The sequence below is a fragment of the Dermacentor silvarum genome, chromosome 1 (genome assembly GCF_013339745.2).
Source record: "Dermacentor silvarum isolate Dsil-2018 chromosome 1, BIME_Dsil_1.4, whole genome shotgun sequence".
NCBI classification, from domain to species: domain Eukaryota; kingdom Metazoa; phylum Arthropoda; class Arachnida; order Ixodida; family Ixodidae; genus Dermacentor; species Dermacentor silvarum.
The window spans coordinates 193,024,458-193,039,288 of record NC_051154.1 but is presented as its reverse complement, the minus strand read 5'-3'; the positions used below and the strand labels follow the sequence as shown (position 1 = coordinate 193,039,288).

The 14,831-nt window shown below is 46.5% G+C and overlaps 1 protein-coding gene across 1 annotated transcript in view; it reads right to left on the bottom strand.

Annotated features, from left to right (window-relative positions):
* The window catches only part of LOC119436577 (cyclic AMP-dependent transcription factor ATF-6 alpha-like), a 126,862-nt gene extending 112,633 nt beyond the window's left edge, over nt 1-14,229 (bottom strand). The window contains exon 1 of the mRNA XM_037703462.2: nt 14,007-14,229. Within this exon, the coding sequence (XP_037559390.1) occupies nt 14,007-14,151 (145 nt within the window). The 5' untranslated portion in view covers nt 14,152-14,229. The remainder of the gene's footprint in view (nt 1-14,006) is intronic.
* Nucleotides 14,230-14,831: the final 602 nt, after the last annotated feature.

Here is a 14,831-nt window from a genome sequence, read left to right as displayed (position 1 = left end):
TACCGAATTTTTCGTACGACCTAATTTCGTACCTACTAACATGCAAGAGTGGCTTAAGAAAGAAAAATAACTTTTGGCAGCTGGTTTCCCTTTGACGGTCGTCAACGCCATACATAGCCGAGTCTCTATTGCAAACTCGCCTCCTCCCGCGCCAACGGCAGCGACGCGTACGCAGCGATCGCCAACCGAGAGACGCGCCGGCCGCGTCACCGGCTGCCGCCGCAATCTCGGAACGACTTCAACATAATTCTGCGCCCCAAATCAAATGCTGTTCCAATTCAGCTCAAATCCTGCGCTTGTGTAGTTCAAATCCAGCGCTAATGCATAGCTCCACTAACGTGAAACTTGGGGAAGTGCGAAGCGATGCGCCGGGGGCTTTAGCCGGATGGATGGATGGATGGATGGATGAGGCTGAACCCTTTAAACCGGGCGGTGGCATACGCCACCTAGCCATGACTATTAACATATCTCGTACTTTGTGGTGGGTGAAATTTCACCCCTGCCTTGATTTTATCCACCAATCAGATAACCTCTGTTTGGTTATTTCTACCCGCTTAAAGTCTATTTTGCCTTCGCTGTCCCTAAACCCCAATGCTTTGAAAAAAATCACAGCATATCCACGGGGTGAATGATGATGAGTGGGCGAAGCTCCGGAGGGAATCATCGGATCTCCCGCTTAAGGGGACGCTAGCACAAACGCGTTAGAAACGTGCAGTACTCTCTAGTAAGGGGGAGCGGCCACAGCGTCTTACGCAGCCATTTACACATGCCGGAACGTGCACCGCGTTTGCCGACGCCATCACATGACTGCTGAGAGAGTATACCCCCCGTATTCATAAACGCTCCTCGACTTGAACTTGACTTGCCACCGCCTTCAACGCGTTTCGAGCGAGCGAACGGGAGAGTGGGGCGCAGGGAGGAGGGAGAGCGAACGGCGAGAGAAGGAGCGGCGAAGCACTGCACCTACCCTCTCCTACACTCTCCACACACGCGGGAGCTCCGCCGAGCTCCCGCGATGCTGCGAGCCCCCTCACACGCCAGAGCGCGCTCTTCCTCTCCACTCACTCTCCGCTACTCCGGAGGCGGTTACCTACGACGGGACGCTCGGGCCACGCCATAAGGAGCTTCGCCCCTAAAAATCAGCCCCGTTGCCTTGCACTGTAGGGTTAAGCCCTTTACAGACAAGTATGAGGTGTTCAGCCGTTTCCTCTTCTTCTCCACACGCACAGCACAACGTGTCTATACCTTGGTACTTGACTCGGTACATCTTAGTCCGCAATACTCCCGTCCTGGCTTCAAACAACAAAGAGCTTCCCCTAGAATTATCGTAGATATTTTCTTTGGCAATTTCTTGCTTGAAAGTTCGGTATGTTCCCAGTGCTGATTTCGTCTGCATCCCTGTTTTCCACAGACCCCTCTCTGTTTCCTTAACCTTTTTCTTAAGCGCTGTTTCCTGGTTTGCACCCCTCCTGCAGTCCAAATATTTGATTGACAGTTTCCTGGTCAGCTTCCTCCATTTTGTATCAACATTCCTCATGTACAAATAACTGAAAACTCTCCTTGCCCACCGCTTTTCTGCCATCTCTCTCAATCGCTCCTCAAATTCTATCTTGCTGCTGGCTTCCCTGCCCTCGAATGACGTCCATCCCATGTCACCCTGTACCCCCTGATTTGGTGTATTTCCGTGTGCTCCCAGAGCCAGTCTACCTACCCCTCGCTGCTTAACTTCCAACCTTGCTCGAACCTCTGATCTCATGCACAGGACCGCATTGCCGAAAGTCAAACTAGGGACCATCACCCCTTTCCAAATCCCTCTCACCACTTCGTACCTATTGTAATTCCACAGTGCCCTATTTTTCATCACAGCTGCATTTCTGCTACCTTTAGCCGTCACATATTTTTCATGTTCCGTTATAGCCAGTATAGGGTGGTGGCGCCCTCTCTTGCGCTGCGCTGGTACCAGTCTGGCGTTTCGGAACCGATTTTAACGAGTTTCTGCTAATTAATGCGCTTAATGCTTGACTATTCCTGTCTTTTAAATTATACTGAATCATGTTAGTTTATTTTGAACCGGTTTTGATCAATTCTGCACTTGTTTTGACCCTGTTCTGAGCACTTTGTGAGTGTGATCAAGACAGATCACACGCGACGGACGCCGCCGACAGCCCGAGCCCCTAAAGTGCTTCGCATTTAAAAACACCACGCAGGAGCCCTCCTGGCCATTTCTGTAAGTACTCTCCAAACGAGGGAAGTTTCTTACTGTCAAAATAATAATCTTGGGCAAACCGAAAGCGCAGAATAGTTTACAGCTAGGCGCTATCTCATTACTGAATACGTACAATGAACGCCCATTGCGCGCTCGCGGTGATGGAGTCCCTAGAAGGTAGGCAATCACTGAGAGCAGACTATGTGAAATATGTTCTTATAGTGTGCTGTCTGTACGACCATATGGAGCATAACAGAATGAAGCCTCAATGCAGTGTTCTCACGGGTTCGCAGCAACCGACTGCGCGTCTGCGCGAGCGCGTTTTCGCACCGTGCCGCAGCATATGAACAATTGACAGTACACAAGCAACCATGTTTGCGTAACGCTACCAGAGCTGTTCAAAAATAATTTCGTTATAACTAGGGATTTCGACGCTATACGGCGACTCGCGAGCGGCGATTCAATCATTTTTTTTTCTTCTAACTTCTTGGACGTTTCAATTGTCATTTCTCAAGTTGCGTCGCACTGCATGTTTATCGGTCTTTTCAGCGAGGAATTTCCCGCTGCTTCTTTTTGTTAATCTAGTACAGTCTCGAACGTTTATACCGACAAGGACGTGTGACCAGTCCATCGTGTACGTCTTGCGGTGGCTGCGAGACACTTCAGCACCTGATAATGGAGTGTCCCGCTTTCAGTGCGCAACGCATATCGCTAGTGAGGGACTATCATCTCCTTGGCCTGCGGTGTACGACTCTAGACGAATGTTTATACCCCAGTGGTTGTGCGTCTCGACGTGATCAAGCTCATCATGCTCTCCTTACTTTTCTAGAAGCAACGAACTTAGGGGCACGTTTGTAACCCAGCAGCTATTTCTTTTATTTTACATTCTTTAGTAGCATGACCTGCAGGGATGGGCCCTACTGTATGTTGTACTTTATTCTTTGAGATTTGTCATCTCGCTCTTTCTTTCCTCCCCTCCTTCCTATCTTTCATTTCTCTATTTGTCTCCTCTTTTCCGAAGAGTAAGCAGGCGTTGTGCCCCTTCTGGTGGCAGTTGCCAGCCTTGCTCCTCGCTTTCCCTTTCCTGTCCATATGTTTACAAATAAAATAATAATAATAATAATTCATTGTTTGATGCTAACACAAACAGATCATACGTCATGCCTTTTTTGAATGTGCTTCTTACCGTTCCCTTTCCATTCTGGTGAACGTGCCAGTATCTAGCATCAACAAGTTCATAGACCAAATCTTCATGATATTAACCGGGCACCGCGCGCGGGCGAGCTTCTCAGTGCGCGCTTTCTGCTACTCACCGAACATAGCACCCCAACGCCGTAGCATAAATATTCCTCACGGAAGTGCTTGCCGGTTCTAAGTTTCGCAATCCAAGCTACACGCAACTTCTTGGCCTGCGGGTACGTGTGAAGGCTGACACAGGGCTCCGTTGCGTACGCGTCCGGCACAGCGGTACCGAGCAATAAGGCAGTCACTACCCGTTATAGTGCTTTCAAGTGTTGTCAAGCAGACACCCGAAGCGGGAAGACATCCCCACTTAATCAGAACCGTAGCGCAGGTGGGACTATCGTTTTCAGCTCGCTTCGGCGCTTCCGACGCAGAGGACCCGGCCGCCGTGTCCACGTGATACGACGTCACGCCGACGGTGGCGCCAGCTTTTCCAGTGGTGGAGCTCGTCCCCAATATATCTTACACCGTGGTTCCAGCAGATAAACATGAATACCTCAGAAAGCGGATGGGAAAACGGCGCCGCAGTAGCTCAATTGGAAAGAGCATCGCACACGTAATGCGAATACGTAATGTGTCATTTTCACCTACTTTCATTTCCATTAATTCATCATTTCTTTAATTAATAAGTACATGTATATTCCCCTGTGCTGTCCTTGGCGTCCTTGTTTGTTGGCTTCTTATGAAATGACTATACATATATAATTTATATATGAACGAGAGAGAAGGGATATCGGGGGCTCATTTTTAAAATCATGACCATATAAAGCCAACAGACAATGATTCCAAGGAACGAATCGGGAAAATAAAAAATTTTAATGGTGGAAATAAAGAAAAGGGAAACTAAAGCGGACGTACAGATAACTTGCCGCCACTGGGGGCCGAACCCACAACCTCCGCATTACGCGTGCGTTGCGCTACTAATGGTGCAACGGCGACGGCTATCATCCTTCTACTAACTTGGGTACTTATGTTTACTAGAATTACCCGATGCTTTCTTTGGCTTCATCGTCTGTTGTCTTTATATGGTTAATATGGCCATAGTCCCTTAATAGGGACTATGATATGGCTCATATCTACAGGGTGTCCCAGCTATCATGCAGCAGGTTTTAAAAAAAGAAGAACGGCGTTACGCGAAGAAAAGCTAGTGCGTACTGTTTCCAGTACAGTGGAGTAGCCGCCAGTATTTTTTTAGTTACTGAGATTTAATTAGCTAATTGTAATTAATTATCTAACTCGAGAAGTACTGTCCTAATTATCAAAGTGTCAATGAGAAAGTTGTAGAGCAACATGAAAAACTCCCGATACAGCTTTCTGTTGCTCAATACGTGCTACATAAAGGTTTTTCCGAGCATGAAAGAAGCCCGCGAATACACGCAAAGTGCCTCAAGCTGCGTGTATTCGCGGGCTTCTTTCACGACCAATGGTGGCGCTGCGAACGGCGCTCCGGTGACGTCAGACGGGGGACTCTCCTTTGTCGTCTGCTACGTTCATTGTCAGCCGTTCGCTCGCGTTCTGACTGCGTGCTCGCTTAGCACGGCGCTCTCCTATTAATATCTGTATTTTTTGCTGGTGTTAGATTTAGAAATACCAGCATTAGGAGGACAACAAACGCTATACTTAACGTACCTTTTATGTAACCAACGTTAGCTCAGTGGCTATGACGTTGCGCTGCCAAGTTCGGAGTCGCTGATTAGGCACCGACCGCATTTCAATGTGGGCGAAATGCAAAACGCTCGTGTATAGTTAGATTTAGACGCACGTTAAAGAAACCCAGGTGGTCAAAATTAATGCGCAGTCCTCCACTACGACGTGCCTAATAATTACATGGTGGTTTCGTCACTTAAAATCCCAGATTGGCTTTTTTACAGCGAAGCCGTATATGGCTAGGTTCTGGCCAAAAATGCGCACCGTGCGTGCACTCGTTGTGCACTTCTGCGCGCCGGCGGTGCTCCGTGGCTCTGGAGTGGATGGCGGAATAATAAAACGTCATTGTGAACCCACCAATGTCTGTGCCTCGTTTTCTGGTGACGTCGACATCGCTCTAGCGAGGTTATCAGCAGCTGTACTTCAGTCTTGCTATGCCAGGATGCGCGTAGTCCGTACTGAAGAAGAAGAACGTGCATGGAAAGAGCGCCGGCGTGAATAGGCGTGAAGGTGACGGGAAGCCGCTATAGCCGAACGCGTGTCGTCCGAAGGATCCGTCACGTCGGATAGCCGCTCTGTGACCGATGACCAACAACAGCGTGCCCGTGAGGATCGCCTTCGCGAACAGAAGTGGGCGCGAAAGCATCGGTGACCAGTTGCAGTACGTCACAGTGACCACAAAGAAATGGTTACCATAATGACAAAGAGAAAATAAAAGACGATAACATCAACCAAGTTATATGTATGTGTGTCTATTCCATCAATACAGGAATTAACCATATACAGGGTGTTTCAGCGAACACTTTCAAAAATTCTTAAAGGTTGCCTGTGGCAGATAACACAATTCTAGTTCATGAGCTGGTCTACTCGAAGAGGCGGACATTACTTGCACAAGAAATTGAAATGCATAATAGAATTAACAGAAATTCACTAATTAAGTTTTTAACTAATTACCTGATGGCCCATATTGCAATATAAAAATTGTAGCCGTGGAGTTCGCAAGGCGGATCCACTTGGAACGAATTCTAGGGATGACACCAGTTTCGAGATATTAATTCCCGAACTTTGCGGAGAAATGCATTGGCGTTCCAGTTAGTTTCTTAACAAAACGTCGCTTTATGCATTGCAGCACAAAATTAACTGGATTTTTAACTGAAAATTAACTGGCTGCCGCAGCTAAACGTCGCCTCCCTTCCCTCCCCCCCCTCCCCCACGGCCTTTCGCGCGTCGGAAGAAGGCACGTTTGCTCTACATATATGGTGATTGTAGAGGAGGAAAGAGACGCCTACTTCTGCAGCCCTTAAGGGAGCACAGCGCAGAACGCGCGTTTGTTCTCCGTCGTGCGTTCACTCCCCGTGAAAGCGCGCGTCCCTCGCGCCCTTTCACTCGCACATACAGCGTTCGGCGCGCGGCGACGATTTCATCTCCATTGACGTCATACGGAACCTCACGGCGACGACGACGGCGACGGCAGAAATCTGCTTTTGAGTGTCCATATAATTGCTATCGCAATAAAAGAGGCGCTGCCTTTGCCTTCGATGACTTGGCTCGTCTATCGACAGAATAGCGACGGAGGGGCCAGCCAGCCATGGCGTATGCGTGTACTTGGGAGGAAAACGCGATACAAGTATAAGAAAGGTCTGTACGACAACGCCAACTTATTGTACCAGCTTTTTATTTTCAAAAGTGGTTGAAAAGGCGAAAACGCAGGTGGTTAACCACAGTTGCACTCCTGTAAAAGTAGAACGATGGGCGGCTTCCACAATTTGCGAGGCGGGCTATCGGCATCGCTCTCACTTCTCAATGTTGCTGACGGAGGGACTCTTACTTTTTTTAGAGGCTGCTCGGATAAAAACATTCTGCTTACAGAATATCCACGCGCTTTTTAAAGTAACCGCTGAGGATGTTAACACTACCAAGGGTGAGCTTTCCGTTGCGCCATAAAAAACTGTGTCCTCAAAAATCGGCTGTCAGTCCCTTTAAAACCTTGGACTGTACTTCAATACCAGTCCTGCATCGCACAAGAACATCATGCGCGCCGTTGAAAATGCTGTCACCCTGGCGGAACCATCCCGTCGCGATGAAGCTAGCTCTAACCTTTGTCTCCAAATAACGAGACCATCAGGTGGTTCCTACCAACAGACAAAAACAACGCTACAGCCTTGCCTAATGCTAAGGGCTGCGCGGGAAAGATTCTGTTCTCTATGATGACGCAAACACCTGCATCCGTCTCAGCTATTAGGATCAAACAGGCAAGCTTCCTACTTTACAGACAGACATCGAGAAGCTGCTCGCCGACGTATAGACGTCTACGCCTCAACGTCAACGAGGTTCCCGTGGGGAAGCCGTAAAATGTCGTTTTTATTAAGCAATATTTGTCACATTTCCAGTTAGTATAATATCCTATATGGCCCGTGTTTGCTTTTTTTGTATCAGCGGAGAAATTGGCTTTAGTTACGAACACAGTGGTAGAATGCAGTCGCGAACAGTGCACAGAGTGGGAAAATGAGTTGAAACTGTCACATCTTCGCAATAGAGGATATCGCAAGTGCTGGGGTGCTATTCAGGGCCGGTATTTTGTAGCGATGCCTTTCCGATGCTAATAGTTTTAGCAGAGCGCCGCTTACGCTCCGCTCCACTCAGATTTTACGCTGAGATACTGCAGGGAACTGCGTAGATTGCGCATTTAATAAGCGCGTCTTGTCGAGACGCGAGCGACGCGTTATCAATTCGGCTGCAAAACGACGAAGAGGCCAAGTAGACACGCTGTCACGCGCCGCTCAGTCGGCTTTGTAGAGGAGCGAGGGATGCGGCCTTCGTTCCGCTGCCGGTATGAGCGTTGTGCGCAAGCGCAATAGCGTTCCCGCTAAGCGGTTGTGTGGCATTTGCGGGCATGTGGCGGTCTGAGCGGAGCGGACAGCAAGCGCTCAGCTAAAACACTCTAATGCCTTTTCGCGCTTGGTCAGTGGTCAGAGCGACGGTCCGCTCACGTCATCAACGGGATCAGCCGGCCGTGAGCGGTGAATGATAAGACTAGTATAGAATAAAGCATAACGCGTCGCTACAAAATACCGGCCCTGGGCCGCTATTTTGTAGCGATGCCTTCAAAGTAATAATGCCTTTTCGCGCTTATCACGCTTTGTCAGTGGTCAGAGCGACGGTCCGCTCACGATATCAACGTTGATAACGCGAGCGGACCGTCGTTCTGACCACTGACAAAGCGCGATAAGCGCGAAAAGGCATTATGGCATTAAAGGCATCGCTACAAAATACCGGCCCTGGACATTGTCGAATTTGCAATCTGGGGCGGAATCTTATAACGGTTCGTAAAGCGAACGGTCTCACGTGATTGGTCAGAACTTTGCTTGCGTCACCTGACGGCCGTCAGAGACAGCGGGGCGACACCGCAAATTATGAACACGTCACGTATATGTCAATCATTTTCAAAGCGATCCCGTCGTCGGCTAAGAGCGGAACCGGCGAAGAGGTAGTTTGGGTTTGGTTGTGGCTTGGCTGTTGGCTTGCGACCCTGGCCGCGCGCGTTGGTTGCTTCGGAGGCTTTCACTTGCCCTAGCCACCTTGTCGTCTCCTTAGCGTTGCTCTTTCGTCGACGACGGCTGGAGGTGCGACACGCGTTCGAAGAGATGAGAGAAAATTAATTTCACCGTCACTGTCGGCTTTCTAAGCAGACCTTTTGCTGGCTAAGCTACGAACTGGAGGTGACTCGGGTGCAATTAAGCGTGTCAGTGGTTATTCTACGAAGAGGAACGAATTGCGCACTGCGGCTCCTCGCCACCGTACTGCAGTGTCAAGAGGCCTGTCGGAAGCGAAGCATTCATCAGAATGGCCTAGATCTCTGTTGCCGACACTGTCCACGAAGTAGCTCTCGCAATATTGTCGCCCAGTACAAGGACTGGGTAAGTTTTCCTGTGACCCCGGCTGCCAATGCCAAGAAGACATTTGCATGGCGAGATCGAATTCCCCGTGCTATCGCCAGCATCCATAGCTCGCAGATGGCCATTCAGCAGCCAGAAGGGTTCAACCCAGGCAGCTCCAGCGCTTCCTTTGTTCGGCTGATAAGACTGCAGAGTGATAAGGACGGGAAGAGTGAAGGAATCTCCGATTTGGCTGCCCTTTTTGCTCTAGTTCGGGAGTGCCGCACTTTCGCTCTTAATTTCACAGTACAGCGCACGCCGTCAGCACCGCGCTCTTCGATTTTACTTTGCGCAGGCAATGCGGGGACTCGTATATTGTAACGTTCGATTTCATGTTCCATTGTTTTTATGACACGACGCGCCGAGAGGCAGATCGCAGCGATAACAGCAGTGCGGCGGCGTGCGAGTCATGTCCGATCTAAGGTGCCTAGATAAACCAGTTTTATCTGTGACGTATGTCCGAGCCGATGACGAAGGGCAAAAAAAAAAAAAAAAAGTAAAGTTAGTATGGAACGTCAGTAAAGGCAGAGGTCCTTCCATTTTTTTTTTTTTTTTTTTAACATAGAAGCACTCTGGTAAAGGTTACCCTAAAGAGCCAGTTCACGGTTCTCTTGCACTCGCTACTTAGAAAGTGCTGGGAGTGCATGGTGCGTGCATCGTGCAAGCTCCTGGCAGCAGATGACATGGCGTCCGCCAACACATTTGCGCTTGTCGTTCGCACCGTCGTTCTTGAGTCGCTTGCGCTGTTTCCGTCCCTCTTTCTCCGTTTTCTTTACGACACGTCAGCGTGAAATACAATCACTGTTTACGCCACTGAGTGGCAAAACTAGCTACAGCAGCGTGAAACGCCTGTCCAAGCTCCATGCAGCTGCAATTGGGTCACTCACGTGGGTGTCCACCGCGCTCCAAAGTTAACAGAACAGGAACATTCAAGAGCAGGCCAAGCTGGTGCATAGGAATTTACAATGCCCTCTTGATAACGAGCATAAACTACAAGTCAGTAAAGACCGATCAAGTGAGTCAGCACCAGACCAGACATGTGCACACAGAAATTTATAAGGCACCTCAATCTAGTGAGTTTTACAGAATTTTCAGAAGGGAATAAGCAGTTTTAATATTCAGATAAGGATGTCAGACTGGATTTTGCCATCAAAAGAATGTGCCTATACTATTTTGCCACAGTAATAAATGCTGTAGACATAATTATAGCAAGAGAAGTCTTTTGGCTGGGAATGACCCATTCCTTTCAAAAAGAGACTTTAGTGGCTGGACACACAACACAGTCCAACCATAGGGGATGCAGATGAGGGAAAGCTAGTAAGTAGAAGGTTCTTAAAGTAAGGATTAGTGTACACAGTAAGTGAAGATAATGAATGAGTAAAAAAAAAAGATAATGAATGGATAACAATTATTGCTGATGGAAAGGTGTGGTCTATCTAACCAATCCCAGCTTTTCAATTTCCCTCAATCTACTCTAACACCTAATTATTTTCCTTCCCCACTCTGTCAAGAAAAGCAATTGTTGCCTTGATGAAGACAAATCTTGCCGAAACGATGCTTCCAGGGTGAGGCTGCCCTTACTTGGCCACTGCTGATAACTTGAAGTCTCCATCTTCCTGTAAGCCCCACTTCATTAGCATATTGAGAGGGATTTGACAAACAGCAATGTAAAAATAAAAATGTCCGTTAATGTCATTTATAAAGGTTACTGTGTATAATACTGCAGCACCACACATAACTTTAATGATCAAGATCTGCCACAGAACCAAGCCCTATAACAGATCATTTGAGATAAGTCTGCAAGCAGTGTAAAGACAAGGCAATGTTAATTAGATGATTGCAAGTTGTGCAAAAAAATTAGTGCTCTACATGCTCCATCAGTAACCAGCATCTCAGTGCAGCAACAAAGCCTTCTGCAGAGGAACATTTGGGTGGAACAGGTTCCAGGAATGACTACCATAAAATATTGAGAAAGCGCCCACATAAAAGTTGGAATACGAAAAAATGCAGACTCGATTTGCGTACTGGGCTCCAAAGAAAGTGCACAAGATCTGAAAATGCACTATGTGATTAGGCACTTGCAAGCAGCAACATAAGTGCCCTCAAACATGTTTCGAACAAATGATCAATGCTGCATGCAGATGAGATGTACGAAAAGGACACAAACAAGCAAGACAGTTCATAGACGACGACCTTGGCCATTAGTTTTGCTAAGATAATGCGTCTGCTGAAGCGATAGAGCAAATGGAGCTATGGGATATAGCATTAAGTAACGCACACAAATTCTTGAAGCCCTGTCCACGTTTTCTTTGGAGCCAAGAAGAAATAAAACCATGACAGCTATCTGTATGGAAATAATTGAATTGGTATATCTGAATGCACTCTACAACTACATTGGTGATGTTGCATTTAAATCAATACTTTTGAAGTTACCTTTTAATTAATGACTTAGCTCCTAATAAAAATACTTTGAGTTGCCCAAGAGGACACTCAAGAATACTTTATTGGCTGCATTTATGTAGCACACATATAGTTTTTAAAAGCTTGGCACAAGTTAGCTGAAACACCCTGCTTAGAAGTTGGTTACACTCCACATACTTTTGAATTACCTGACTGATCATTGGGGCAACCTGCTCTCTGGGTTCACTGAAGTCCAGAATTGCCCTGATTATATTAGAAATTATCCTGGTGAATATTTTTTTTCTAATACCAAAAGCAAGCTGGTGGACCATACAGTCGAACCCAGATATATCGAACTCGATATATCCATAATTCGATATATAAAATAAAAATTTGATACAAAAATTTTCAAGGGGATATTACAGCTGTTTGCTATACACGATAATTCGTTATATCCGGGTTCGACTAATTCTTAAATTATTTAACATCTCCCTTATTATGATTTTATATAATGTCAGCATTCTTTAAAGCCTCCATGGATCTCTATGCCTATGAATAGGTGTCTGAATTCCATGGGCATGCAGAATGGAACTGTTTATTGCTTTTCCCTATCACTAAGTTTTCTCTGAAATTCAAGGTAAGCTTTACTCATGTTTGTTTGAACTGAAGAGTTCAGAGTAAGCTAACAAAAGTTTCGCTATTCAAATACACTTGAAATGCAAAAATTCTGTTAGACAATCGCTCAAACAATTTAATGGAAATTTGTTCGTTTAAGAGAGAAATCTGAATTTTAACGACTGTAGAAAGCAGAACTTTGATTTGGGGGAAGCTAAAAAAAAATTGAAGCAAGAAGTTTATAGTTCCATAACTCTGTACCAAAAAGAGAGATCGTAATTCTACAAACTACATCTGTTTGCGTATTTGAAGCAGACGAATGCGATATAAGAGTTTACAGCTTACATGAAACTGTTACAATGTTTACGAGGGTTTCGCAAAGGTCCTAATCACAAATTATGGTATATTTGAGAGCGGCGTACAATACATCAATTATGACAATAGGTGCAGCTGCTCGCAGAATTGTGTAGTCACTTTTTTTGGTTTTCTGAACTACAGTTGTAATGTTGGTGCGCCAGATTTACTCTCTACAGTTGGTAGATTTTTAACTTCTTTAAAAATTTAAGAAACATCATTCATTCAATCTGGTCCAGTCGGTGCCGAACAAAACAATTTCTCCATTCCCATATATTTAGATCGGAGCTCCTGAGGTAAAGCTTCCTTTGTAACTGGGTTTTAAACATCTAATATATTGTAGGTACTTTTTTTTTTTTTTTTGTACAAGCCGTTGACGGCGAGTGCGAAGAGTTTGCGCATTCACGTTAACTTGACTCGTTTCATCACACGTTCGGAACTCGTCCGAACATAATAACCGTCTGCAATTGTAACGCCCACGCAGAGTACAGGTGCGACCAACAAAACCTGCTCTGAGGGAATATATTAATCATCCTGTTCGTGCCTGCAGCTGCCCCCACTCTTGAATGCGAAAAGTATACGGAGAAAGGAACGTGAAATAGCAACCATCCACACAAGACAGTTTCCATTCTCACTCAACAACAGCGCAACGTGCCCGATCCTTTGATACAAGCTGCCAAAACAACGCGACACCAGCGGACCCCCTTTTGCCAATTAAAAAAAATAAAAAAATTGCAACATCGTACACAGGGCACGACTATGTCAATAACAAAAGTCTGCAACGTGTACCGCGATGTCGGAAGAATTGGCCCGCGAAAGGCGCGAGCACGCAGCTGTTGCGATCACAGGTAACAAAGATTCAATTATATAGCTGTGGCGATGGCTGTGGCCTTCGGGAGAAAGCTACGCAGTATCACTGCCGCCACCTCTTTGCAGCTAACATAAAGTGAGCAGAAAAGGATAAAACAGCTATCCGACTGCAGCCGGAAACGTACCTTCTGTTTACTTTATTTTTGGCGGAAACGCCGCCTTCTGTTTATATTTTTCTTCCGAGCTATAAAACTAGCGACAGCTGCATGTTCGATGCAAATCGGCACACTGCCGACCACGCACACAGGCACGAACGCACACGTTGAACGGCCTTCAGAAATCAAAGCGCGACGATAAGAGAAGGAAACAGAAATAGCTGCGCGCTGGCAGGACGATCAACCAGCGGAACGATTTTCTGTTTCACTTCTGCCGAGAGCAGCCGCCGCAGCCAGCGAAAGCGTAAAACGAGAGCGAAACACGAGGATGCCGGCCAGCAAGCCAGTCTACGGGTCACAGTTTATCACTCAAATCCACACAAGTAGCCCCGTGTTGCTTTTCTCAAAAAGAGGGGAAATACAAAAATAAAACCCCACTACGCCAGCAAGGTGCGCGTATCTTAGCAACGTGGTGGGTAACAGCGGCGGCGTGATGAACGAGATGCCGGTTAGAACGGCTCATCGTTCGGTGGAGTTGAAATAAAGGCTAGGGCGATGAGATGACTTATTTCGGCCACCGTAAACACATTGCAATGAAGTCAGACATACCTCGGGAAGAAAAATGTAGTGGGTGTGACTTACTATAGTTGTAGTCCTCTTGAGAAAACATGTTGTCCGCGAGGAAACTTCGGTCGATCTCCTGCTTGATTTCCATTAAACCTCCTGTTAAGGCTAGGAGCTCGGTGTCCATTTTTAATAACAAATCCTCAGTGAGATCGGTTATCATATAGCATGCTAACGACGCACACCGGCACTCATAAAAAGCCAGACGTCCACAACATGGACGACGACGCTATTCTAAAGTTCAGTAACAAACGGCGCTGAGATCGCGAGCCACTGGTATCATCATCAATTCAAAGATTCAAATATGGTCGCAGAAAGTAAAACATACTTTGTTCACCTTATGTAGTCAAAAATTTTGTTATTACTAGCAGCAAACCTGAAGTGCAGTGAAAAGCGGATTTTTTTTTTTAATCGACGGTAGTGGCACCGGTAGTGGTGGATTCGGCAACTGCACACACTCTGAGCAATGCCTCTGAGACTTTTGACTGGTTCTTTATATCATCCATGCTTTATACTATGAGTTTGATACCAGCTGCGGAGACTCCTGCTCAACGTAACAAAAATTCATAGTATTTAACGAAGCTTGTTTTTATCGCGTTCAGTACGGCTTCTCAGTACGACTCAACAGCAAGCGTAGACGACGAGATGCGATTCAAACGAGACGCGCGGGCGATCGAAAACGCGTTATCTCAGCACACCAGAGACATCGTATCTTTATGAACTTTGTTTGTAATGCATATGTACATACATGACACGTACATATTATTATGTTTGCATTATGTTTGAGTATTTGTAGAGTGATAATAGATTGTTTTAGCCATTTAGAGCGCGCCTTTTCTGTTG